General features: G+C 38.1%; 1 protein-coding gene across 4 annotated transcripts in view; it reads right to left on the bottom strand.

Moving 5' to 3' along the window:
• The window catches only part of SETD2 (SET domain containing 2, histone lysine methyltransferase), a 109599-nt gene that overhangs the window by 73580 nt on the left and 8684 nt on the right, over positions 1-27335 (bottom strand). For all 4 annotated transcript variants that reach the window (XR_002136692.2, XM_019724006.2, XM_019724007.2 and 1 more), the window contains exons 2-3: positions 6582-6597; positions 1218-5584 (exon numbers count right to left, since the gene is read on the bottom strand). Coding sequence is in view for 3 of the 4 variants with exons in the window: in XM_019724006.2 (XP_019579565.2) it covers positions 1218-5584; positions 6582-6597 (4383 nt within the window). In the remaining variant the exon portion in view is untranslated. The remainder of the gene's footprint in view (positions 1-1217; positions 5585-6581; positions 6598-27335) is intronic.

Below are 27335 nucleotides of genomic sequence, written 5' to 3'. Positions count from 1 at the left end.
TTTTACAATAATTTGTCTTTTTGGTGGCTCCTAGATGCCCAGCATATAACGACGGGCACTTAAAAGTGCTGAATATGTACAAATGCTTCCGACTCCAAAAAGGCCAACCAACCAAATCTGTATGCACAGTCTTATATGTATCTGAATCTCATTGGCGAATAAAACCTAGGGGATTGGGTTGCTTAATTTCATTTCTATTCTTTTACAAAGACCCTGTTAAGTTGCATCATTCTACTCACACAATTCCTAAAGAGTACTACCTGTTCAATATTTTGAATTTAAAGCTAATTTACAAATAGATGTAACTGAATGTAACTGTAAGAAGCTCTCTACATCATAAAGAAAAAAGATTATTTTTAAATAGGAAAAACTTCTGATGGGACTTAACTTTAAAATGAAGTCTTTTTTATCTTATCCACAGTGGAAAATTTCATTAAACCTTTTTTTGAATACTTAAAGGGGATGGCTAAGTTGATTCTAAACTAGAGAAGAAATTTCCAAAAGGAGGAAGTGGGTAGTTAGGAGACTACTAGTTAGGAGATTTTTAAAAAGGCATATTCAACACACACTTATACTGGGAAAATGAGATTATCATCGAGAAGAGTTCAAAGAAAGCAGACTGAGAAGCGCTGCTGCAGAGGAATTAGTTTTCATGACTCCTAGTCTCACACCTTTTTTCAGGTTGGGAATTTGTGGTAAACCATTTTACCATTTATTTCTAAAACATTTGTTATGCTATTGCCAAATTTAATCCATTAGCAATAGACTTAAAAAACCTGACAAAAGAAAACCATGTTCAAGTCTAATTCCAGCTTTATAAAATACCTAAAGATACTTCCTTCTGAACATTTTTGAAAAGGAAAAAAATCCAACATTATTTTTTTCTTCTCTAAACGCAGACTAACTTTGCTGGGGTTTTGTTTCATTTTCTGTCACAGTTTCACATGTAAAAGGAATTTAAGAAAAACTGGGCTGGCTGATGTTATACTTTTAGCACCAAAGAGATAATGAGACAAAAAGAATTAGACATCCCTTTCCTGGTAAAAATAAAATTGGGGGAGGGATTTTATGCCATTAAATCCAAATAGGTAAGTACACTTTTTAGATTTTTCAATTTATATTTTATCACACAATTTCATACAATTAAGCTCATATATTCTGAAAGCTAATTTTTAAAAAAGGTTAAAATTTATCGGATAATTATTAATCAGGCTTACCTTTCTGTTAAATAAACATTTTCTTCAATCAGATCAAAGTAACAAGGCATCTTCCCTTGCTTGGCACATTCCTTCCATCGCTGTGGGTCCCTGAAGTCCTCCATGACACATGAAGGCCCAATCAGCGCTGATCCTGGGGCCACTGTGGTCTCCCCCTGCTCTATCTCCACTCTAACTTTCTTTCTGTCCTGAAGCTCACCATCACTTTCAGAATCACTCTCCAATTCCTGCCTCCTTTTTTTAGGAGGCCCTCTATCTTTCATATCACTTTTTTCTAAGTTTTTTGAAAGATCTTTCTTTTCATTCACAGCTAAAGAGTCCTTAATAGAATTGCTGCTTATTTCAGGTGCTTGCACTGATCCCTTGTCCTTCTGAAGGGATGAGAAAAATTTACTGGACTGGCTTGAAAAGTGAGGTCCCCCACGCTGATCCCAATTCTCTTCCTCTTCACGGTCATCTGTTAAGGAATCTGGCACCTGCCCTTGAATTCGATCATACACAACCCCCGTGCCAGGAGGTCTGCCTGCTGACCTTGGATCCCAGTAGCCGTTGCCTTGCCAGTAATTACGTGTCCCACCATACTGATCTGCACTTTGGTGATACTTGTGTCCACCACAGGCTCCATAGCTGCTGTCAGGCTGCTGATAGGTGGTGGTAGGCTTCTCTTGCTGAGGGAAGTCCCACCCTAGGTTTCTGAGCTCTTCCGATGAATGGAAGCCATCCACTCGGGAGATCTCGTAAGAGGAAGAAAAATTCAGCTCCGTTCTTCCCAGTCTACTATCTGGCCTATTAGGGAAAGTGGTCTGTTGCCGACACTTACTTGGGACATCTTCAAAATCATCAGAATAAACCGGCAACTCTTCTTGCTGCCTAGAAGCTATTTTGGCTTCCACTGTTTCCTCAGAATTTGAATGACCTAGAGGGTCACATCTCACATCAGTGTGACTTGTACTGTCAACCCCATCACTCTGAGGATGAGCAATTTCAGGCATGTGCTTATCAATTTGTTTTCTGCAAGGCTGTGTAAAAGAAACTTCTGGATTCTTCTCTGTTCCTTTATGAAGGAAGAACTTCTCAGTCTGAGGACAGGCTTTACTTGCTATGCTCTCAAATTTTTCCTCATATGAATGTCTCCTTGACTCCAATCTCTCATCTTCCCAATGGTCAGAATAGTGTCTGTAACTTTGACTGCTCCGAGAAGAACAAGGACTTGTTTCTTCCATGGGCAAAGTAGAATTCTTTGGCACAACCACGACTGACTGAAGACGGTTTCTTGGCATACTGCTATCATCAGAATCTGTATCTTCCGAATCACTTTCATCACTTGAACTTTCAGAGGAACCAGAATAATCTTCATGAACAGTAGACACAATCTCTGAGGCATGACCACTACTGTCACATTTTAAGGTGTATGTTACACAGTCACTGTCTTCCATGGTTAAATTCAAATCGCAAGAAGAAAATACAACTTCTGAATCATCAGAGGTGTGTTCATGTACTCTTCCTCCTTCTTCATCAAAAGAGAGTTCTGGTCTTCCTCTTTTATCGGGCAAAATGGAATTCCCTTCTTCTTCAGCCTCATGCACACATTTCCCAGGTAACCCATTATTATGCCGGTTTTCCCAGGAAGCAAATCCTGTTCCTGAATCAGGTAGGCCACTACCTACTTCTACTATTATTTCTTTTTCTGCATGCTTCAAAAACTCTGTGCTTTTACTCTTCAGCACAGCATCCAAAACTGGAGATGCGTTCTCTCCACATTGTAAGAGAGTTAAACTGTCCACTTTTATTCCTGGTGGAAGACTCTGAAGAGATGAAGCAATGTCTGAACTCCCTATTGGTTGATATAAATCATCAAAATGATTAACAGAAGCTGAACTAGTTCTACCAACACTCTGCTTATATTCTTCACATGCAAATTTCGAGTGCTGATCTGTCAGATTACTGTTATCACATATAACTGTTTTTGATTTCAAATGCACATTCGTAAAGCTATTTGAAGAAATCTTCGTAACTGAAGGCTCAATATCTTCAGCTTCGGAATGACACAAAGAAGGGTTGTTGTCATTTGAAGTACAGTATACATCTGAATCTTTGGTTTTACAGCAAGAAACCCTCAAATCAACCGGTTCTTTAACTACTGTTTTGGAATAATCTATAGCCATGACTGGAGAAGACATGAGTTTTTCTTGATGTGGTGACACTGGAGGTTCTGTTTCTCTAAATGGGCTTTCTGACTTACTATGTTGCATGCAAGTATCATCCAAATCTGTTTCTTTACATCTACTAATATTCTGAAATCCGTTTGATGAAAGCAGACATGCTTTGACCAACGGGGATACCTCCGATCCAGTCACACTATCATCAGAAGACATCAAAACAGTGTCAGTTTTAGAAGTGCAAAATGTTACCAAATCAGATTCTGCCCCCGGAGAACCATTTATATTTAATTCTATGGGACAGTAGCTTCTTAATTGATCATTCTTCACTTTAGATAAAGAGTCTAATTCCTTAACACTACCATGGCTATCATGTCCTATAAATTCAGACTTAAAAATAGGCGATTCTTCTAGCTTTCTAAATGTAGGTGAATCATTTAATTGATTTGATGGAGATGGAGATCCAGTCTTTTTTCTTTCAGGATTTTTACTAATCATTCTTACTTCGCTACCTCTTGAACAAGGAGTCTGTAAACTAAAAGAATGAGACTGTTTGATTTCCTCATTTAATTCTGTACAACAGAAAGAATTTTTAAATTTATCAGACTTGGGTATAGATTTTGAAGGAGTAGATTTATAACGGGAAGCACTGTTTTCATGCTTGGAATATGATGACCCCCGTCGGAATCCCAGTTCATTAGGGGGAGAACAACATCTTTTCACTGTTTCATTTTCTGAAGTCCTTTTGGATTCTCTTTCTAGTTTTAAAGAATGTTTTCCTCTTTTCTCCATCTCTAAGTAAGAGGACTCAGTTTTGCAGTCCCGATCAGACTTAGAATAGGACGATGATGTCCTTAGGTCTCTGTAAGAGGAGGAATGAGATGAGGTGCGCCTTGAGTATGTCTTCTTATACTCATCTTCTGAGTCAGAACTCTCTCGTGCCCTGTTATCTGTATATGGCCGAGAATAGCGTGTCCTCTCTCGATAAGGGGAACTCCTATGGTAGCGACGATCAGAGTCATAATAATGGGATCGTTCTGACCGGGAATAGGATAAGCTAGTTCTAGAGCCTCTGTCAGACCTAGAACGAGATCTGCTTCGCCTTCGCTCTCTCTCTGATCTACATCGAGAGGATATATATCGAGTATCTCTTTCAAGTTTTGAGTAGCTAAAATACTTATCATCTCTTTCTGTTTTAGATCGTGAAGATTTCCCTAAATCCTCACTTTTTAAAGGCGCTAAACTCTTTTTTGAATCTCTTTCCTTTTCAATGCTTGCTGAAAATTTTAAATCATGTGATCTCTGACTTGAGGAAGTCCGTACAGAATCTTCATCAGATTCTGAGCCAAGAAAGGTGCTTTCTGATTGGGAGGATTTCTTCTTAGAACCTGTTTTTTTAGAGCTCAGACTACTCTTAGAACTATCTGGAATTTCTTCTTCCTTCCCAATATGGGAATCTTCTTTTTGTGAGGGAATATCTGCTTGCTCATTTGAATTCTGAATGATGTGTTCTTCGGAACTGTCCGATACGGTGTCCTGCTTAGTGTCCACTTCTGAAGATTCTGGTACAATTGTAACCGATGGTTCCTTTAGGGCTCTAACTGCTACATCGACTGGTGCTGTCATCAGAACTGTTATCGGTGTGTGTGGCAAGGCCACTGGCTCTGTTACTGGTGCTGGTGGTGAGGATGTTGCGGCTTGGGGAGGTGGAGGTGGGGGAGGTGGAGATGAGGGTGGCGAGTCTACAGTTGTTGATTCTGCCATGACTGCTGGTGAGGTTACTATGGGAGGAGGTGGAGATGTCACTGCTGGGGTAGTAGTCAGCAGAGGCCTGGATGTTACATGAAGAAGATGTTTCTTAAAATGAATTTTGCCCAATTCTACCCTTGATTTTGGTGGGGAAGATTCTTCTGTAACAGATAAGGTATCTCCAACATCCATTTTAATTTTAGAGGTCAAGTCTACTTGAAGAGGTACAGATGGGGAGTTTGGAGTATCACTTTGCTTGTCATTGCCAAGTGCAGTTAGAAACCTGTTCTGCAAAGTTTTCTTTGTAAAGCTGAAGCTGAATGACACCTTCTGTCGTCCCTGTTCCTCCAAATTAACTTTTGTCTTGGTGCCTTTGGGCAAAAACCGACTAGAAGCAACAACACCTTTGAACATTGGTCCTTTGATGAAACCTGTTTTCTGCACATTTTCACTCTTTGCCTATAAATGAACAAAACAAGCAGTTACTACTACAATCAAGTTACTTTCAAATGGCATCATAGTTTAAAATGCCAGGGAAATGAAAGGTCCTTTTTAATGACAAACAGTATACATTTTACTAGCCTACATGAGCATTTTTTAAAACTCTTTATGAAATTTTTCAAACATACACCAAAATTTGGAGAATAGTATAGTAAATCCCTAAGTACTCACAACCCATGTCTCCCATCTCACTCATTTTACAGATGAGGTAACCAAATGAGGCCTTTCTGCCTTCCAGGAAATTACTTTGCCCTGGCACTTTACCACTGTCTCTGCTTGGGCCTCACACACTAGGGCCATGCTGAATTATAATCTAATCCTGCTCTGTGGACAACTACAAAGCATAATCTAAGAAGAAGACTTCTCCCTCCATTACTTGCCAAACCACCAAAGGAAATGGTAGGTTTTAGAAGTTAAATGCAGATAACCTAGGGTATAGACCAGAACATCAGAAAAATCCATGGCAACAAATTCAAGCCTAAATTAAAGATGGTACACTTGCCAACATTTTTCTAACTGATGTTCTTTAATCAACTCCGGCTAATTAAGTGAATAGTTTTCCCTCCAACATGGTAAAAATCTGAAATCAGTTTTTAAAATTATACAGTAACCATTCAAATGGAAAAGTAAATATTTTCATATGCATTATGATAAAGCAATGGTATTCAAATACTTTTAAGAAACAGATTGCACTTCTCAAATTAAATTTTACATGGAAGCTCAATATATAAGAAACTGTCTCCAGAGCTGCCAGCTTCCTTTATCTTGCCTAAAGCTCTGGAAGCATCAAAGTTTAAAAACAATTTTCTTGATATATATAACATCCCTCACTGGAATGAGTTACTGTACAGCCAAAACTAAACAAAAACTAGTACTTCATTTCTAATTCAAAATAACTAAATGTTAAATGTTTTGAACCCCATAATCACTGAATAACTAATTAAATTACACTTACCTCATTTTCTTCTTCTCTATTGCCATCCAGCCAAGAAAGTATGGAAAAGAATAGAAAAAGAAAGAAGAAATCATAAATACTTAAAATCAACTGAAATGAAAGTTGTTTTTTATTAAAACATACAATATCTACAACCTATAGGTTTATGCTATACAGTCTGTCCATTCCTTCACAGCCTTTTACCTTAAGTATAGCAAACACATTGGAGATAGTATCAGATACTGTGCTACGTGCTGGAGATAAAAGGTGAATTAAGCTGAGTCCCCTGCCCTTAAGAAACTTAGTTTCCTATAAATACAAAATATAATTTTGTTACAAAAGTAACTCCAACATAATGGAGTAAAATACAAGGATAGAAATATGCACAGTGCAAAACTAAAGAGTAAAATAAGTAACTCAGCTTAGCGGAAGGATAGGAATGTCAAAAATCCTTCCTAAAAGAATAGATACGTTTTTGAAGAATGTATTCATAGGGCGACTCTGGCAAAGGCACAGAGATTAACACACAGAACTATATGTGCAAGGAAACTATGAAGAGTTCAATACTACCCGAGTATAAAGTGTAAGGCAGAAAAAAGCCAACAACTAGGTGAAGTAGAAGGCAGCTGCCAGTTTCAAAGACCAGATTTCTCCTGAAGACAAACATTTTATCATCCGGATTAGTGGTTTTCAATCTTTTTTGGTACACATTCAACAGTTCCTTTGCTGAATGCAAGGTATACACTCTGCTCCACACTACAGCACGTCTCTCTCTGAGCTCCCAGTTATATTCTAACCACAATGACTCAGGAATCCAAAGCCAAAAGTCTGGTGTGCAGAGTGCGGAGGCACACTGGAGAAAGGGAAGCTACAAAAAGGCTTCAGGCTACGACAGCCACATTTATATTTTAAGCAGGTCACCCTTCAGGCTATGTGGCAAGACCGGAGTACAATAATCTGTTTTACATGCCCCTTAAAACAAGTGTACAAAACCCCTTTCCCCAAATGTAGGCCTGACTCCACCATAATTGAGTCCATTCACCAGCGTCTATGGTAGCCATATAAAACCAAGTAACGAAGCGGAAAAAACAGCTGACAATACCTGGATGGGACCTAACGCAGTGTCAAACATGGTTTTTCTGCTCCAAAACCACTCAAAATTTCACAGATGTGATCTGATCTTAGAACAACTGCATTTCATCGATTCTATGATGTACATTTTCCTCGCATGCAACACCCCCGCAGGATGCATCACACTATCAATAACATCATAGCCTAATTGGCAGTTTTTTCCTTTCTTAGTGACTGATAAAATAATTGTGTCTTACAACCTATGGCATACCAGATTTGAAGTAAGTTAGCACCATGCAAACTTTTTTTAAGGAGGGCGCAGCTCACTGGCCCATGTGGGGATCGAACTGGCAACCTTGGTGTTATCCGCACTGTGCTCTAACCAACTGAGCTACCCTGCCACCCCTGTAAATTTTTTTTCAAGAACAGAAAAGGTACCAGGAAGTCCAAGCATTTGGAATGTCAGTCATATCTGTACTCCTCTTTCGGTGGACATGTAAGAGCATTCATGCTTCTCTGCATGGTATCAGTACATACGTACGAAATGCTGGAAATCCTGAGGTGCCAAAATCCTTTCCCAAGCCTCAGCAGTACTACTTCGGACAAGCAAATGAAAATCCTGACAAACTATGACTAAAGTCATCATATGGTCAAAGCCTGAAGAAACATTATAAATGTGGGATTTGGGGGTGGGGAGTAATAACGGTCCATTTCTGAAATCAGAGAACTGCTTGACAGATATGGCAAGACATATCCCAAACTTGATAATAAAATAAATGCTTATAATAAAAAGAATATAAGCACACATAGAAAATTTGGAGGAAAACATCAAATTTTTCTCATCATAAAAGCATTTCATGCTAATGGAGAAAAATCAAATTACAAACAAGCAAAAGGAAAAGTCTCCAATCCAAACCATCCAAAGACAACTGGTTTTAACACCTCAGTCTATAGAGCCTTCTAAAGCTTCTTCGTGTAGTGGGGAGGGGGAGGGACTTCAACAGAGATCTGTTTTTCTTTTTAAGCATAATAATCAAAGCATATAAGCCATTCTGTATCTTGCTTCCCTCCCTCATCATAAATAGAGCAGGTGAGCAAACAAGGTGTTTAGATCACAGAAAAGGTATGGAATCACAAGAGACTGAGGGAACGGTCTTGAGAGAAAGGGATACAGATGAGTGAAGACATAGTTAAGTTTCAAAATATATTAATAACAAGTATATCCCTTTGGCCTCTAGTTCCCTCTGACAACATTAGCTGAAAGTTGGGGGAGGAGACAGGGTAAAAGACTTGAAGGAAATTCAACTGTGTGAAACAAAAATGAAAGCAGACTATAATCTTCAATGTTGCTGCCCAAAGTTGGACATTACAAATTTACAATAGAGCTCATCAGCACACTTATTCTACTTCTGCTGGCAGCATTAAGTTATCTCGAAGCAACCAGAGGAAAAAACTGGTGAGTTATTCCAGCAAGTTGGGTGGGACAAGAAGGGTAGAAGGCAAGGGGTTGAGCAAATTGAAGGCATTCCCAAGAATGTTGAAGTGACTTGACCTAGACATCCATAGGGATAGAGAAGGGAGTGATATCTGAAGGTGCAGGTAGGAGGGGCAAGATATCAGCAGCCTCAAGGGATACATTTGGTGGAAACTAGAAGAAACAGAAGTAGAAGAAGGGGAAGGTGAAAGAATTAGAAATTATGGCCAGAATAGTATTTGAGAGTTGGGGTACATTTCCAAGAGATGACAGCACCCAGGTATGGCTATGGGAGTAGACTTGCAGCAATAAGGAGACAAGACCTTTTTGAAGAAATTAATGAAATTATGCGGCCACAATTAATAGCAAAAATCAGCCACAACTGTTTTTAACAAAAGAACACCTGCTTTGGTAAATAATATAATGTGAAGAACTAAGAATAGGGTTTTTGAAGGAAGGTGGATGGAACAAGGGCATGGAAGCCAGAGATGGAAGTACTGAGCCCCTTGTTCCCCCGCTATAAATAGTAAGGACGCATGCAAAAACAGGCATTTCATTCTCTAGTATGAGATCGTGCTAGAATGGCCTTATTTCTTCTTTTGAAAAGTTACTACAGAAGAAAAATCAGAGGAATACTGCAGCAAATTATCTGTCAAAAACATACAGTATATAGATCTGCAGCTTGCTGAATAACTTCATTTAAAGAATGTTGATTAATCCACCTCAACACAAAGACAAATCATTATTAGGTCACAGAGCACATGTGGAAAAGACTTACGAGTTTTAGTCATAGCAAACTCAAAGAACCAAAGAATGACATGATTATTAAAATCAACCAACCAATCTCTCAGGCTAGGACACAAGAAGTCAAGTTTTCAAAGGAAGGCCTGGTGTGAGAGAGATTTAGCCATATGAAGAATATACATAAATTGTTATGAACAAGTTAGTAAGGGAAGCTGTTCTGGACACCATGTCACACAAGATATAGTTACAGTTAAACGGAAGTATTTTTGGTTACTTTGGAAAAAAGACAACTTACACAGGACCATAGTGATTTATTTCAAAATATCACAAAACTCACAAGATATTCTTATTTTACACAATTCCAAAAGTTGGACCTGTGACCAACAGAAATACAGAATGACAGATTTTAGTTCATTTTAAGGCAGAACACTTTTAATTATTTATTTGAAAAAGTAACACCCAGGGGAATTTTTATAATACAATTCAAATTAGATCTCTCTCTCTCTCCCCACTGGCAACTATTGCTAAGCTTTGTACATCCTTCCAAAAAGTGTGTGCATATGTGAGCATACACATCTCTTTTTAAGGAGAAAACACTACACAAATGGAAACACAACTTTCTGCACCTTGTTTTTGCCTCCATTTAGAGCCTTGACTATCAATCATTACATATCAACATCTATAGACGTAGCTTCAGCTGTAATCCCACCAGCAAACAGCTTTTCACGTGTGTAAGTCATTCGTATTTTCTTCTTTCCGGGAAGTGCTTGTTGAAGTCCTTCGCCAGCAGATTATCTGCTGAGTTGCTGGCCTTGCTTACTGACTATAAAAACAAGATGTGAGGCATGTGCAACTGGAATGAATGTGTCACGTACAGGGCACTGAGGTTTCCTTGCTTGTCATCGGAAATGTTTAGAGGGATCTAGATGAGAACTTACCTAAGATGAGATGGAATTCCTGTCCTAGACATAAAGCTAAAAGTAAGGCCCTAGGTCTCATTCAAGGTCTTTGGTTCATTGACGTCCTGAACCCCAAGTCAGAAACAGCACTTTATCTTGATTTTAATAGGTAAAGATTTTAAGATTCACTCCTACCTAATCTTTTAAAAATTTCTTACCAAAACTCAAATACTCCTCAAATATTATACTTAGAGTCAGTGTTTCTCACATTGGAGTGATGTATGGATCTCTTTTAGAAGGGGGAAAAATAGACATCTAAGAATAGATCCCAATTTAAGAACACTGACTTAAAAAACTAAAATTAGGGCGGCCGGATGGCTCAGTAGGTTAAAGCGCGAGCTCTCAACAACAAGGCTGCCGGTTCAATTCCCACATGGGATGGTGGGCCGTGCCCCCTGCAACTAGTATTAAAAATGACTGGACTTGGAGCTGAGCTGTGCTCTCCACAACTAAATTGAAAACGACTTGACGTGGAGCTGATGGGCCCTGGAAAAACACACTGCTCCCCAATATTCCCCAATAAAAACAAATTAAATTAAAAAAAACTAAAATTAGTCTATTAAAATTTATTTTACTTGAAAATTACCACTGAAAAGTAATAGTACTTTTCAAATGAAATAAATTTTAAAACGTCAAACTGGTCAAAGTAATTTTTAAGGTCTGTGGATTAGAAAATAGTGTTGTATCAATGTTAATTTCTTGACATATTGATCATTGTACAGTGACTATATAAGAGAAAATATCCCGTTTTGGGGAAATCCACATTGTAGGATATGGGGTAAAAAGGAAAGTCTGCAACTTTCAGAAAAAAATAATATGTGTGTATATATTTATATTTGTACATATAAAATGTATACGTGTATATATGTATTATATATGCATATTTATATATAAAGAAAATGGTAAGTGGTAAAATGTTCACATTTGGGGAATCTGGGCAAAGGATACATAAGAAATCTCTGTATTATTTTTGAAACCATTCTGTAAGCCTGAAATTATTTCAAAATTAAAAATTATTTTTTCAATTTAAGATTATCAGATATGAAAAACTTTTATTATCTCCTCATAGAATCCCCACCTCTTAGGAATTTGTGTGTGTGTGTTTTTTTTTTTAAAGAATACTATGTGGACTCGGGAGATCCGATAGTCTTAGCTGGAGAAATTACCCCATATCCTTCTAAACTCATACTCATTGATGAGAATATGCTACATAAAAACTAGACCCTATAGAATATGAAATTGTAGAGGTAGGGTGTTGTGAAGAGACAAAAATACAGAGATAATACAGGAGAACTGGCTGATAACGAAAGGAAGGAAGCCACTTATGACAAACTGAAAACTATTTCATAACACTGCTTGTAACATATCTAAGCCCAGAGGTACACTCTGAAAGAAAGGTGGCTGGCTGTACGTCCCAGCTCCAAGTAAGAGTCATGGAGAAATACTGGCAGGGAAAATTTTCTAATGTACCAAGTTATTATCTCCACCATTAAGAAATAGAATTTCACAGCTCTAGCCACTCCCCTTTTTCCCCTTCATTTTCCATTTTAGGTTTCTAAATCTTTGACCTCCTTCCAAACAAGTACAAATAAAAACATTTGTGTCATGGGGAAAAAAAAGTTGGAATGAATGCAATGAAATCATTTGACATTTATCCATTTAAGCACTTACAGTGTCACACATTCAAGACTTAAAATGCCTCAGATCTTCAAGGATATAGAAAAGTGCATCAGAAAGAAAGAAAGAACTTTTATCACAAAGGATATTATCTACCTAATGCTTGGCCTAAGGTCATACACATTTGCAAATCTTTGCTAAAAAGAATTAATCCTTCTGCATGCCAAAGTTTTGGTAGGGAATAAGTGGCCTAGCTAATTACCATGAGTTAGTTGGACTTATGGCAAATGTGGACACTGTATCAGAACATATCTTTCAGTAGCACATAACCACTGATGGATTGCCGAATGACCACACTTGTTAACTATAAGTATCAGAACTCGTATCAATCACAAGGCTATTTGTTCAACAATTATTTAAGGATCTACCCCTCTGAAACAGTGTTAACTCTATAAAGGTGAGATGTCAAGTTTACCCACCAGGAATTTCATACTGTATTTGAAATAGTAATATGGCGTAGAGGTATACCAAATAACTACAACACAAGGTAAATAATAATTGCCATACATGAAAAGGCTAATAAGGGGCTTTCTTTTTAATTTTCTTTTTTCAGCTCTACCTAGTCTCACTTTTCTGATTCTCCTTCATGAAAGCACACTTTCTTTAGTACTTATTACTTTGCATATTAGGATGGCAATGTAACCCAGCAAAAAGGTCAAACTTGAATGATACCTAGGTTGGAACCCTGTCTCTACCAGTTCCTAACTCTATGACTTGTGCCACTCAGTCACCTTACTCCCTTAGATGCCTATCCCAAATCTGTCACTACCATCTGCTATCTCCCTGACCACTCTCCATTGATGACGCCACCACTTTACTCAGGTCCTATCCTCTTGCCTTCTCAAGGACTTCCATTTCCTATTCACTCTTTTCCCTCTATCAGCAGTGTCTCTGTGTCTCTCTTCATTCTCATTAGTCAAACAGCTTTTAATATACCTTACTTTAAAAAGGGGAGGAGGACCAGCATCTTAAAGCCAATGGTTAATTTCTTTTCTGGGCTTTCACAGACCACATTCTCCTATTTTCCTCCCACCCTCACTGGCTCCTCCTCCTTAATCTTATTTGTTGGTGCTTCCTGTTCTACCAGATGTCTTCACCTTGGCGTGTCCAAAAACTTGATCCCTGCTTGGCCTTCCTTCTCCTCCAACTACTCTTTTCCCTCCTACCCCATTTCATCCCGATTCCAGGCTTTAAGTATCTGTAGACTGGTGACTTCTACATTTCCAAATTTAACCTCTCTCTGCACTTACTTGGATGTCTATTTATCTCAAAGCAACATGGTCAAAACGGAACGAATGACGATTACACCATACAAGCATACACCAATTATGATGGTTACTATGCATACATATTATGAATTTATATTAACAGCCAACTGATCTTTCAAAAGCATAAATCAGATCATGGCACATACCTGCTTACTCTCTCTTTCTGACCTTACCTCTTTTCATAGACCCTCCCCCTCCTCATTCCACAGGTTCTAGCCACATTGGCTTTCTTTCTGTCCCTCTAATATTCCAAGCTAATTTCTGGCCTTTTCACCTGAAAGCGCCTTCTTAGAATATAGTAGTACTCCCCCTAGATGTCTGACAGACTGCTCCTTCTCAACAATAAGATGACAACTCAAATGTTATCTCCTCTGAGATTCTCCCATCATTTGTTTTTGAGGGCACAGCTCACAGCGGCCCATGCAGGGATTGAACCGGCAACTTCGGTGCTACCAGCACCATGCTCTAACCAACTGAGCTAACCGGCCACCCCTCTCCCCTCATTCTTATAGTACCTTATTTTCTTCCAGCATTTATTAATATGATATTTTTTTCTTGTTTCACTTTAATGTAGTACCTGCTTTCTCCCACTAAAATACAAGCTCCTTTAGGGCAGGGATTTGGTTTTTCTTGTTCACAGCTGCGTTTAGGTGCTAAAAACACTACTTGGACACAGGAAGTACTCAATAAATATTAGACTCACAACATCATTCCCACCTCCCCATCTAGCTAAGCTTGCTTTATACTTCTCCTCAGGAGAAATTTCAATAGTTAAGATGGTAAGTTTAAACACAGATCAGTCTCGACTGCAAATAATTTTTCATACTGCTCTTCATTCTACCATCTTCCTCCCTTTCTCCCAGCTTCCTCACATATTATCACCCCCACACCCATCTTCATCCTTTCAGCCATTTCAGTCTCACTTTCATTCACTTGTCATTTATCTCAGTGTCTACTATGGACTCAGCACTGTACCGCTTTCCTCTCCTTTTCCTTACCATTCCAGACACTACTACTAAACTCCACTCCTACACCATGTACTTTGCAGAATGACAACCACATATACCCTTGACTTACTTGCATTCATTGTTCCTGCCTTCCCAACTAGAGTTTCAGTTACAAAGAAACAAAGGCAATATCTTGTTATTAATGTGTAATCTCCCGAGTTTACCATTCCCATTCCTAGCATAAATTCTCATTACTTTTTGAATCAAAGAAATTCCTTAATAGTACCAAGTTTTAGCTTTCTCTTTCAGGCAATTCTCAAAGGAAGAGGGGGAAAACACCTCACAACTGTCCTGTAGACACAACAAGCCATACAGACCATAAATTAATTTACAACATTTGCCATACTCTCATCCAAGAAATAGGACCCATGAGAACAAGTGAATTAAAAAACTGATGAATAATATATATGATTTACATAGATAATAAAGCCATGCTTTTTACCAAAGGCCTGGAAACTTGAGGCAAAGCACTTTGGGATGATATGCTAACCTAAACTAGTGCTAATGGACTTGATACACACATGCAATGCTTCTCGCGTCCTTTAAGTCCACGTCTTCAACTAGCATAGTCGTATCTCAGACATACAGAGAACCCCTAGTGATATAGGCTAATGTATATAAATTAAATTTTAAAAAATTGATAATAAAGACAAATGTTATTAAAATTACAGCATTTACTAGGCAAGAATATTCTCACAGAATTTCATTTCTGATATATACATATAAGTCAAAATAGCAGCTCTCCCCCAAAATGCCACACCCATCAACTATTCTTAATACCCCAAAATAGTTGCAGCTTTATTTTAATGTGGAGTATCTATAAGATGGTAAGCTAACTTATTTCCTTTACACAAAAAATCAATTTGTACACAAACGTATCCGATCTCAAATGTATCCCTGTAGAGTTGCAGTGAGGAAAGGTAAGAATATCATCATCCCAAATGTTAACAATGTATACACACCTGAAATCTGTTTCTGAATTTGTCTTCCAAATTAGTTCGCACAAACACTTGTATAAAGTGAAGTATGTTCTCCTGTTAAAGCAATCGGCTTCTTCCAAAACCCATAAATTAGGCTGCATGGTGAACTAATTTGAACATTTTAGGGCCCTGATATGTGCAAATGAGTTTCACTACTAGTATTCACTATTTTGAGCTAAAGCTCTTAAATTAACCATTTTATTTTCCTCATTAGCAAAATGTGGGGGAGGAGACACCCTTACCAAATAACCTTCAAATGACAGAAGTGCATAAATGTTGAAATTTATTTTTAGTACTAGACAATGAATCACAACAAAGAGGGCAAGTAAGTTCTTAGTGACCTGAACACATTATACTATTGTCTTATAGACCCCACTGCTAGACCACCATTACCATTACAGGCAGCTAACAGAATACCTTCCATTTTTCAGGTATTGAGTTAAATGCTTTACATACAGCTAGCTCATTTGACTCTCAAACCTATAGAAGGTATACTATTTGTATTCCCATTTCACAAATGAAGAAAACTAAAGTCCTAGGTAGTGAAGTGGCAAAGACAAGTATCCACAGGTTGTTTGACAGCAGAGCTCTTGCTCTTTAAATCAAATATTTATTAGCTAGTACATAGAACTGGGAGCAAAGGGTAAAAAGTTGCAGAGAAAGTATTTTGATTCAGTGTACTACGTAGTAAATGTACCTGTCTAGCAACGAAAGGGGGCGCATCAGGAGAAAGAGTAATAAGTGTTCACACCAGAGTCCTGATGCTCCATCAATCCTGCCTGGATTAAACAGGAAACTCCTAAACTGGATGTAAAAAAAATCATCGGGCTCTTGTTTTCTCTAATTTAGAATAGATTCTTCTATGAAAACGATACTCCACTGAAAGCGGTATAGAATACTGACTCCCAAGTGTCTGAGAGAGATGGCTTATTATAGACAGACTAGGATATAAGCTCACCTAGGTAATGTTTAATAAGCTGCACCTACCCTGTATTTTACCAGACTGTGTACTTATGCCAGCCTTCCAGTCCTACGTACTCGTGCTTAACCACGTTAAACAGAAACATGAAAAAAGACAGTGGTCAGTTCCTTCATGTGGTTATAGACCTTCATGCAAATCAGCTCTTTAAAATCCACCTTCAAAATAAAAACAATGAAAGTAAAACATATGATGTGATTAAAACCTAAGCACATGAGAAAGACGAGCTTTCTCTTTTTAAATACAAAGATGGTAATTCAGGATCTTTCCTTCATAAATACCTGCTTACTTTGGTGTTAATATTAAAAATGCTTCTGAAAATAATGTTATTCTTTCATGTTTCACAAGCAAGTTTTTTTCTATTTTAACTATAAATTTAAAAAATATACATGGGTTGTGTTTTATTTTGGTAACACAATGAATACAGCAACTCAGAAAGTTTTTAGCATAAATTATCACAAGACTAAAATGAATGAAAAGGAATGAAACTCAGTTTTCTTGAGGAGCAAAAGCTTAAATGCAATAATAATTTTTTTAAAAGCCATCATTTATTTTCTAGTAGTTATGAAGAGTTTAAGCACTTCCCCCAAAATAGCAAATTAACATTTGAGGTGTGGAAGAGGTTTCAAGTCAACTAATACATGTAGGGCAAAGTAGGTATTAAAAACAACAACAAAAAACACACAAAAACGAAAACAAAACAAACAAGCAAACCCTGAAACAATTACTCTTATAAGGCTGATGATGTAGGATCACTGTGAATTGCAATGCACTGAATACAGTGTCCCTCACCACTTCACATATGGAAAATAAGATTAAAATAAAATGCAAAGGTTATCCATGTGATAGCCAAAGACCAGAAATGGCCTAAATGTTTATCAATAGAGTGGCAAATAACCTGGTACATCCACCTATTCAATGGAGTAGTTATGTAGCATTACAAAGTAATGATGAAGATCTCTGTATACTGCTCTGGAATGATCTCCAGAATATACTATTAAGTGAAAAAAGGAAGGCACAGAAAAGTATGTTTAGTATGCTTGTATTTTCAAAATGGAAAATGGAAGACTCAACCAAAATGAAACCTAATGATCACATGTTAAAGGAAATGATGGGGCCGGCCCGGTGGCTCAGGCTGTTGGAGCTCCTAACTACGAAGGCTGCCGGTTTGATTCCCACATGGGCCAGTGGGCTCTCAATCACAAGGTTGCCAGTTCAATTCCTTGAGTCCCGCAAAGGATGGTGGGCTCCGCCCCCTGCAACTAAGATTGAACACAGCACCTTGAGCTGAGCTGCCTCCCGGATGGCTCAGTTGGTTGGAGCGCGTCCTCTCAACCACAAGGTTGCTGGTTCAACTCCCGCAAGGGATGGTGGGCTGCGCCCCCTGCAACTAGTAACGGCACCTGGACCTAGAGCTGAGCTGCGCCCTCCACAACTAAGACTGAAAGGACAACAACTTGAAGCTGAACAGCACCCTCCACAACTAAGACTGAAAGGACAACTTGACTTGGAAAAAAGTCCTGGAAGTACACAGTATTCCCCAATAAAGTCCTGTTCCCCTTCCCCAATTAAAAAAAAAAAAAAAAAATCTTAAAAAAAAAAAGGAAATGGTAAGAGAAGAAGAGGGATGAAAGCTGTACGGTACCTCTTTGAACATTTTTTTAGTGTACTTTGGAATCATGTAAAATGTTGCATTTTTTAAATAAGTAAAAAAAAATGATTTCTAGACATTCAAAAAATTTCCAGACATTCAAAGAACTGCATCAAACTGGTAATGGCATAAACACATAAATAAAATTAAACAAAACTATTTTGACTGCATGTGCCTTACTGAAATATATCCCAGGAGCAAAAAAACATAAAGAAATCTTAAACTATATTTACTAGTCTGTTATAGAAATATTGGTATTACTAATGAAACTATTATATATAAATAGATAAAGCAAATAAGTTATTCCATTAATGTCATTAGGAACCAATATTTTTAGCATAAAAGTTTTAAAATAAATGAAAACTCTTAAATATGAATGGGAAAGGTCAGTATGAACTGAAAAGTTTTCTTTTTCTAAAAAATACACATATTCTTATGGTTCGATCAAAAGACTGAGCATTTCATGACCCAGTAGCCATGAGTAGCATGACTACGTAGTGTCTAAACTATGGTGTCTAAATATAATTTTCACTAAAGAGAACAAAGGCTCACAGAAGAAATAGTTTATTCCAGAACTAAGGTAGGAAGTGTATAAATGAGGTAGGGCCAAGGAAGTTAACAAAGATTACCAGACTCATGCAAAAGGACACAGAAGCCAATCTGAAAAAGCTTCTGTGTCAAAGCTAAAGGTCAGAGATGAGGAAATTTGAGCAAAAATAAGAACAAAAGTTGAGTGGAATATTTTTAAGCACAGCAAATACTATAGAAAGATGAATGCATTAAAAAAAAGTCCACATTAGTTGTTCTTTATAGAACTCTAGCTAATAAATGCAACAATCATCAATGGCAGCTAAAACCAATAAGCAAAAGGTTCATGGGAACTTCATAATGGATGCATCAGGCTAACCATACAAAAATCCACTGATTAATTTTGACATCACTAAAAGTAAGACAATCTGAAAGTGCCCCAATATGATACAATAGGCAACCAACAGATTTCCCATCAAGATGGTGGAGTAGGTAACACTGTGCTTGCATCCTCTCACGACCACATCAAAATTACAACTAAACTACAGAACAACCTTGAGAATGCCTGAGAATCACCTGATGTCTAGCTGAACCAAAATCCTACAACTAAGGACATACAGAAGAAGCCACCTCGAGACTGGTAGGAGGGGCAGAGATGTGGACTGGGCTGTTCCCACACCCGCAGGTCACCATTAAAAGTCAGGAGGTCTGCTGTGGAGGTCTCCCTTGAAGGAGACAGGGGTCCCAATCCCACACCAGGCTCCCCAGCCCAGGATTTCAGTGCAAGGGAGAGAAGTCCCCATAACTTCTGGTTGTGCAAACCAGTGGAGATTATAGCTGAGTGAGATGGAGGGCGGCTGCAGTCCCAGGCAATCCTCTTAAAGGGCCTGTGCACGGACTTACTTACTGACTGACTCACTCGCTCTGAGAGCCAGTGCTGGGGCAGCAGCTCAAAAAGTGCACCAGGGACATACAGGGTGGAACTGAGTTGTCTGACTTTAGAGCAAAAGCTGGAGGGGCAGCTTTCTCCCAGACAGAGGAGCCAGCAGAAGCCCTTGTTTCACTGTTGAAGCCTCCCCACTCCCAGCGTGCAGATGCAGGCAGGCACCATATCTGAGTCTCCATCAATTGGCTAACACCATTCATTCACCTCACCTTGGTGATTCTGAGACCCCACCCCACCCAACTTTTGGGCACACCCAAGCTGATTCCAGTAGCTTTTCCTTACAAATGGCTTCTCTTGACTCATGCTGCAGGCTTCCTTAAAATCTCCCAAAGGTTCACAAAACCGAAATAAGCAGCATCTGGCTTTGGCGTGTCCCATACCTATTGCTGAGCAGCCCTAAGCCAGGCACTAGCACAGCCAACCTTGGTTCACGGCTTGGCCTCTCGTCTTGAGGCACCTCCAAGCACGGCACAGGTGGCAGCCATCTGCAGATTGCTCTGTGACTCATACCAGGTGGCCCCAGGCAGGGTACAGGCTGCAGCTGAACTTGGCCTGCAGGGGTTCCCCTCCCAGGAGGCCCCGGAGCGGGCATGCCCAGTGGCCAGCTGTGGACTGAGCAAGAGCATCACCAGAGCATCACCCAGCTTCCTCCAAGGATGACACACCCAAAGGGCAGACTGGGCAGGCACAAGAGCTGTGCTAAAGTGAATCCTGCTCTGTAGGGTCAGCCCCTGCACCACGAATCCTCCACTGAAGTCACAGCAAGTCCTTACAACCAATCAGCCTGAGGGTCAATCCTTCCCACTGATGTACAAACAGCAAGCAAGACTCAACTACAACAGGAGGGCACACACCATCCACACAAGGGACACACCTGGGCCTCTCAGCTCTAGCAACCAGGGAAACTGTGCCACTGGGCCGCTCAGGACACCTTCTATATAAGGACACTCTACTAAGACAAAGAGACAGAGCAGCCCTACCTAATACATATAAACAAACACAGGGAAGCAGCCAAAATGGGGAGACAAAGAAACCTGTCCTGAATAAAAGAACAGAACAAAGCTCCAGAAAAAGAAAGCTACCAGATGCAGAGTTTGAAAACTTGTTATAAGGATGCTCAATGATCTCAGAGAGAACTTCAACAAAGAGATAGGAAATATAAAAATGGAGACAGAAAACATAAAGAAGAGCCAGTCAGAAATAAAGCATACAATAACTAAAATGAAGAATACAGTAGAGGGAATCAACAGAAGATTAGATGAAGCAGAGGATCAAATAATCAATGTAGAAGACAAGGTAGCAGAAAACACCCAAACAGAATAGCAAAAACAAAAAAGAATCCAAAAAAATGAGGGCAATTTAAGGGGCCTCTGGGACAACATCAAGTGTACCAACATTTGCATCATAGGGGTACCAGAAGGAGAGCAAGCAAAGAAATGAAAACCTATTTGAAGAAATAATGATGGAAAACTCCACTAACCTGATAAAATATATGGATATTCAAAAGCTCAGGAAGCACAGTCCCAAACAAGATGAACTCAAAGAAGCCCACACCAAGACACATCATAATTAAAATGTCAAAAGTTGAAAACAAAGAGAGAATCGTAAAAGCAGCAAGAAAAAAGCAGTTAGTTACAAGGGAGCTGCCATAAGACTGTCAGTTGATTTCTCAACAGGAACTTTGCAGACCAGAAGGGACTAGCATGAAATGTTTAAAGTGATGAAAAGCAAGGACCTACAACCAACATTACTCTACCCAGCAAAGCTATCATTTAAAATCAAAGGACAGATAAATACCTTTACAGATAAGAAAAAGCTAAAGGAGGTCATCCCCACCAAACCAGTATTACAAGGAATGTTAGAGGGACTTCTTTAGATGAAACAAAACAAAGAAAAAAAAAATAAAAAATATGAATAATAAAATGGCAATAACCACGTCTATCAATAATTACTTTCAATGTAAATAGGTTAAATGCTCCAATCAAAAGATATGGGGGCTGAATGGATAAGAAAACAAGACCTTACATATGATGCCAATAAGAGACTCACTTCAAATTGAAAGACACACACAGACTGAAAGTAAAGTGATGGAAAAGGATATTTCATGCAAGTGGAAACAAACAAAAAAGCTGGGGTAGCAAAACGTATACCAGACAAAATAGACTTTAAAACAAAGGCTATAGCAACAAAGAAAGATCTAGTAATCTTACTTCTGGATATTTATCTGAAGAAATCCAAAATGCTACATTGAGGGGATGTGTGCATCCATATGCTCATTGCAGCATGATTTACAATTGCTAAGATATGAAGGCAACCTGGGTGTCCCTGAATGGATGAAGAAGAGGTGAGATATATATACACAATGGCATATTATGCACCCATGAAAAAGAATGAAATCTTGCTATCTGCAACATCATGGATGGACCTACAGGGTATTGTGCTGAGTGTATTAAGTCAGACAGAGAAAGACAAATGTCGTATTTCACTTATAAGTGGAATCTAAAGAATAAACAAAACAGAAAATCATAGATACACAGAACATTTTGATGGTTGCCAGATGGGAGGGGCATTGCCTGTGGGTAAAAGGGGGAAGAGCTTAAGAAGCACAAATTGGTTGTTACACAGTAGTCACGGGGAGATTAAGATAGATCTTAAATCTGGTAATCACATAATTACGTAATCCTGATTTTTAAAAAAATGAATAGGGACTGTGTATTAAGTAACATTTAGAGTTATTGCCAACTGCACTAGGTATAATGGTCTTGTGGTTACTTTTCTTAAAGCCTTTCTTTCTCAGAGATATAAAAAAGTATGAAATGATAGAATATCTGGGGTGCTTTAAAATATTGCAGTAACAACAAAGAGTGGGAGACAGATCAAACCAGAATGGCAAAATGTTAATAATAGATGAAGCCGGATGGGTGGGGGGAAGGGCGGGTGCTCATTATATTATTCTCTCTTGTATGAATGTTTGAAATTTTCCAAAATAAAATTTTTTTAATGTTTAATTGCAGTATGAACGAGGATAAATTCCCAAACAAGTAAACAACAAAAGACCATGTGTGCACATGCAGTAAGCAGAGAGAGTTGGTGGTTAGAAGTGCGCTGACAAAATGTATGTACTCCTGTTACCATCCAATCACCCACCTACCCACAATCAGAACCATTCACCTGGTTCTGGCTGAGCATTAAACCCTTGATGCAAACAGAAGTAACCACCAGGATTCACCCATTGGATTTAGATTACTTCTATAGTTGCAAGAATTTTACTCCCCAACAATAGAAATATCATAAATAGGTAACCGCAGTGAATATTATGTTATGATAGAAAGTATTTTCTATAAATTAACTTTTGCCAAATAGCATCAACATGTAGTTCTACTTTAGGCTCATTTAAATTGAAAGACTCAGGGAGAGAAATTAAAAAACAAAAGAAAAACAAAAACAAAAACTCAACAACAGTAGATATGGAACTATTTTATGTTCGGGAAGAATATTCATATTCTGAGTAAGACGTGTGATAAAAAATACAATAAATGTTTAAATAAAAAAAATATTACAGTAAAAGACACATTTCCATTAATCCCCCTCAAAATACTCCCCCTCCCTTTGAACACACTTATACCATCCTTCTGGCCACTTTCTAAAGCAGTTCTGAAAGTCCTCTTTCATGAGTGCCTTTAGTTGCGCTGTCGTGGCTGCCTCAATGTCCTGAATCGATTCAAAATGTTTACCTTTCATAGTCATTTTGACTTTGGGCAAGATCCAGAAGTTGCATGGTGCCAGATCTGGTGAATAAGGTAGATGAGGATACACTGTAATGTTTTTGATAGAAATTGCTGTATACCAAAGAGATGTGCAATATGGAGTGTTGTCATGATGGAGGATGAAACCATTTCCCATTTCATATCAATGCGTTGTTCATGATCCATGATTTATGGCACACTTTAAACACACCTTCTCTCAACTGTAGCTCACACTTCACTGACTGCACCGAACAAGTTGAAACTTATCACGCACTGTTACTAAGGTTCGACACGCCACTTCCGGTATTGAAGCCCTTCCATTGGATGGCACTCAGCAGCAGCATTCACCGTATTCTTTGATCACAACAGACAGAAAAGCTCCATGTCACACATCGCTTCTGGTACGGCAATTTCTGTCAAATAAAAACATTACAGTGTGTCCTCATCCACTTTATTCACCAGATCTGGCACCGTGCGACTTATGGCTCTTCCCCAAAGTCAAAATGACCATGAAAAGCAAATGTTTTGAATCAATTCAGGACATTGAGGCAGCCACGACAGCGCAACTAAAGACACTCATGAAAGAGCACTTCCATAGCTGCTTCGGAAAGTGGCAAGAATGATGGGATAACTGTGTTCAAAGTGAGGGGGAGCATTCTGAGGGGGATTAATGGCAATGCTTCTTTTACTGAATAATTTTTTTAAGCTTAAACATTCACTTTTTTTTTTTAATCACACCTCATATTTAAATCCATGTTCCACCCATGTGCCAACCTTTTAGGATAAGACACCACAGTACTAAATTTTCATTTCCTGTGAAAATTATCTTTTGAGTTCTTGAGGTTAACATAAAAACAATAGAGTATTTTGTATAACATTTTGCAAATTAGAAATCTGGTTGCAATTTCCAGTATATAATAATATGTTATAATAATAATAATAATGCTAATCTATAAAACAGAATTTTATCAGAACTTCTTTCCCATTGGATTTTTGTTATGTCTCAAATGTCAAGTTATACTATATCACAATTAAAGAAAATACAGTTGGTCCACAGCCTTAGCCATTAAGTTCCAAGCCACTTTAAAATATTCCAGTAACCACAGAGTAATGTTAAGTACCATCAGTAGCTCACTAGGTCAAATCTTACGTTCTACGACAGAGAAATATTGCAAATTGACAAGGGAGATGTACCCGTCACAAAAACAACAAAAATAAAATAAAAGGACTATGACTTAGAAGTAACAACAATAGCAAATATCATATCCAAAAGTCAAACTAGGCAGCTGGTTTTCACGCCTACATTCACACAAAGAGCACTGGAAATCAAAGCTGACATGGTGCAAACACCCTAACTAGGATGACGAAAAAGAACTATACAGTTCAGTGTAAGTTTTCTATTCTAGGGTCTCTCTAGTGCCTCCTGTTCTTAAGGCATGTAACCATTCCTCTTCTCCTCCATTATGTGTTTTCAAAACACCAGATGGAGAGGCACTGCAGTATAATACATAGGTTAAGAGCAAAAACTTTAAAGGCAGTCAAGCTGGACTTAAATACCACCTCCAATTTTATTTTTTTTTAACACTTTCAAACCTAAGTCACTAAAAAAGGGTGGCCAGAGAGATTATAAAACTAACGTAGTAGTACCATATCTCCTTCAAACTGAGGATGAAAGAAAAATGTCTATTTAAAATCTTCCATATAGTGCCAGGCACATAATTAGTGCTCAATAAATGGAAACTATTAGCAATTTGAATTACATATTTGTAACATTCTTTAATTAACAAGTCTCCACTACTAGAAAATAAGGATAAATAGTAAGTAATTTTGAACAAATGAGGAGTAGAAAAGTGGAGGTAGGAGATGAAAGGAAGAAAGAGTTTGAGAACAGGAAAAATATGGAGTAAACAGAGGGAAAAGGGAGCTAACACTTAACTGTAGTCATCAAGCCAGTGCCAGTTGGCTAAGTTTGTTACGTATCCAGAAGTATAGAAATTGAGACTAAAGTTTTGGAAAGTTTTACAGCAATATGACCTTGACCAGGGATCAGTAGGCTTATATATATATTTTATATATTTTTTCTTATCTTGAAATAACTACAGATTGACAGAAGCTGCAAAAATAATAGAGAGCCACTCTACTGTTCACCCAGCCCCATCCCAACGGTGACATCTTATATAGCGATAGTCCAAGCAAAACCAGGAAATTGATATTGCTATATATGACTGTTAACTAAACTAGACCTTATTCAGTTTTCATAATTTTTTTTAACCTGCATTCATATTCGTTTCTGTGTGTGCAGTTTTATGCAATTTTATTCCATGTATGGATTCATGTAACCACCACCGCAATCAAGACACGTGACTTCCATCAGTGCCACTGTATTGTGAATGTCTGGATTTTTCACTTCATTTTTCTAGAAATTAATTTTTATTGTATGCTTAAAAAGTATCAGTCCATGACAGACTAAAAAAAAGAAAAGAAAGAAAAAAAAAGCCTGGTCGTTCACCACAGTTCAAGAAACACTAAACTAGAACATACACAAATTGGCTTTATCCTATTTGGAAACCCTTATTCCTAAATAATTGATCATTGGATTTATTTTTCTCCTATGGGGTAGCAATCTTAAATTGAAGCATATACAGAAAGTCCCAACTTTTTATATGTTACATTTTACTGTTACCTAATAAAGTTTTACTCTTCACTCCTCAGTCTTTTACTCCTATTATCCCCAAAAGGCCAAGGTAAACAAAGCCAGGATTTCACTGTTTATGCCTCAAGAGTGCAACATATGGGGAATAAATAGACATCATGACTTAAAAAAAAAAAAAAAGGCCTCCAGAAACTTCACAATGCTCATCCAAAAGTCTTCTTTTGGATGTCTTTTTACCTTCCCAGATTCCTGAAAATACACTAGAATAATTTCTTACCAGGTGCCTTGAGAAATTTTTAAATATGTTTAGACAATGTGTCTAAGATATTTTCTTTCAGCAACTAGCTCCTAGCTCACACTTTCTACACTCTTGTTTGTTTAGATATGATTAGGACCCTGTAAACTACATTTCTCCTTTGACACTAATAGCATGTGCTAGACAAAGACTGAAAGACTGGGAGAATAAGAGGGAACTTGATCCTTTCTGTTCGGTCAGTTCCTATGTGCATGGACCGATCAATCATCAATGCATTTCACCCTGTGTTCATTCCAGTTTCTACCTTTTTTACACAATCCTGGACCAGTGTAACTGCAATTCCTCACAGACACCAGCACCAGTAGTCCAATACCCACATCCTCAGACGTCTCAGCTCTAGGGGGTCCTACTCCAAGCTTCTAGGTTCTGGGGACCACACCCTGTACCCTTTTTTCTCCCAGCCCTCGGGTGGGTACAGCCAACTTTCTGCCCTCCTGTTACCTCAGTGTCCCCTTTTCATTTTCTCAGTTCTCCAAAAACCCATTTAACCAATTCCTTAAACTCTGTTTTTTTCTGACTAATAGAGTAAAACAACCTGAAAGCTTAAAGCTCTTTCCTTAAAAGCTTATACTAAAGGAGAAACATATAATAGATAGTTATTCTAATATAACGGTGATATTCATCGATCACTCTAATGCCAAGTTGGCATTAGATAAACTTCTTACCAAGCCACTCTAAAAAGCATAAACTGGGATAAGCAACACTTTGCTGAAAATTTAAGATTTTCATGTCACAAAATCTTTTGATTTTTAACCATTTAAAAAAAACAAATTCAT

Source organism: Rhinolophus sinicus, linkage group LG10 (genome assembly GCF_036562045.2).
Source record: "Rhinolophus sinicus isolate RSC01 linkage group LG10, ASM3656204v1, whole genome shotgun sequence".
In the NCBI taxonomy this organism is placed as follows: domain Eukaryota; kingdom Metazoa; phylum Chordata; class Mammalia; order Chiroptera; family Rhinolophidae; genus Rhinolophus; species Rhinolophus sinicus.
Note: the sequence above shows the minus strand (reverse complement) of the source record. Positions and strands in the feature narration are given on the sequence as shown.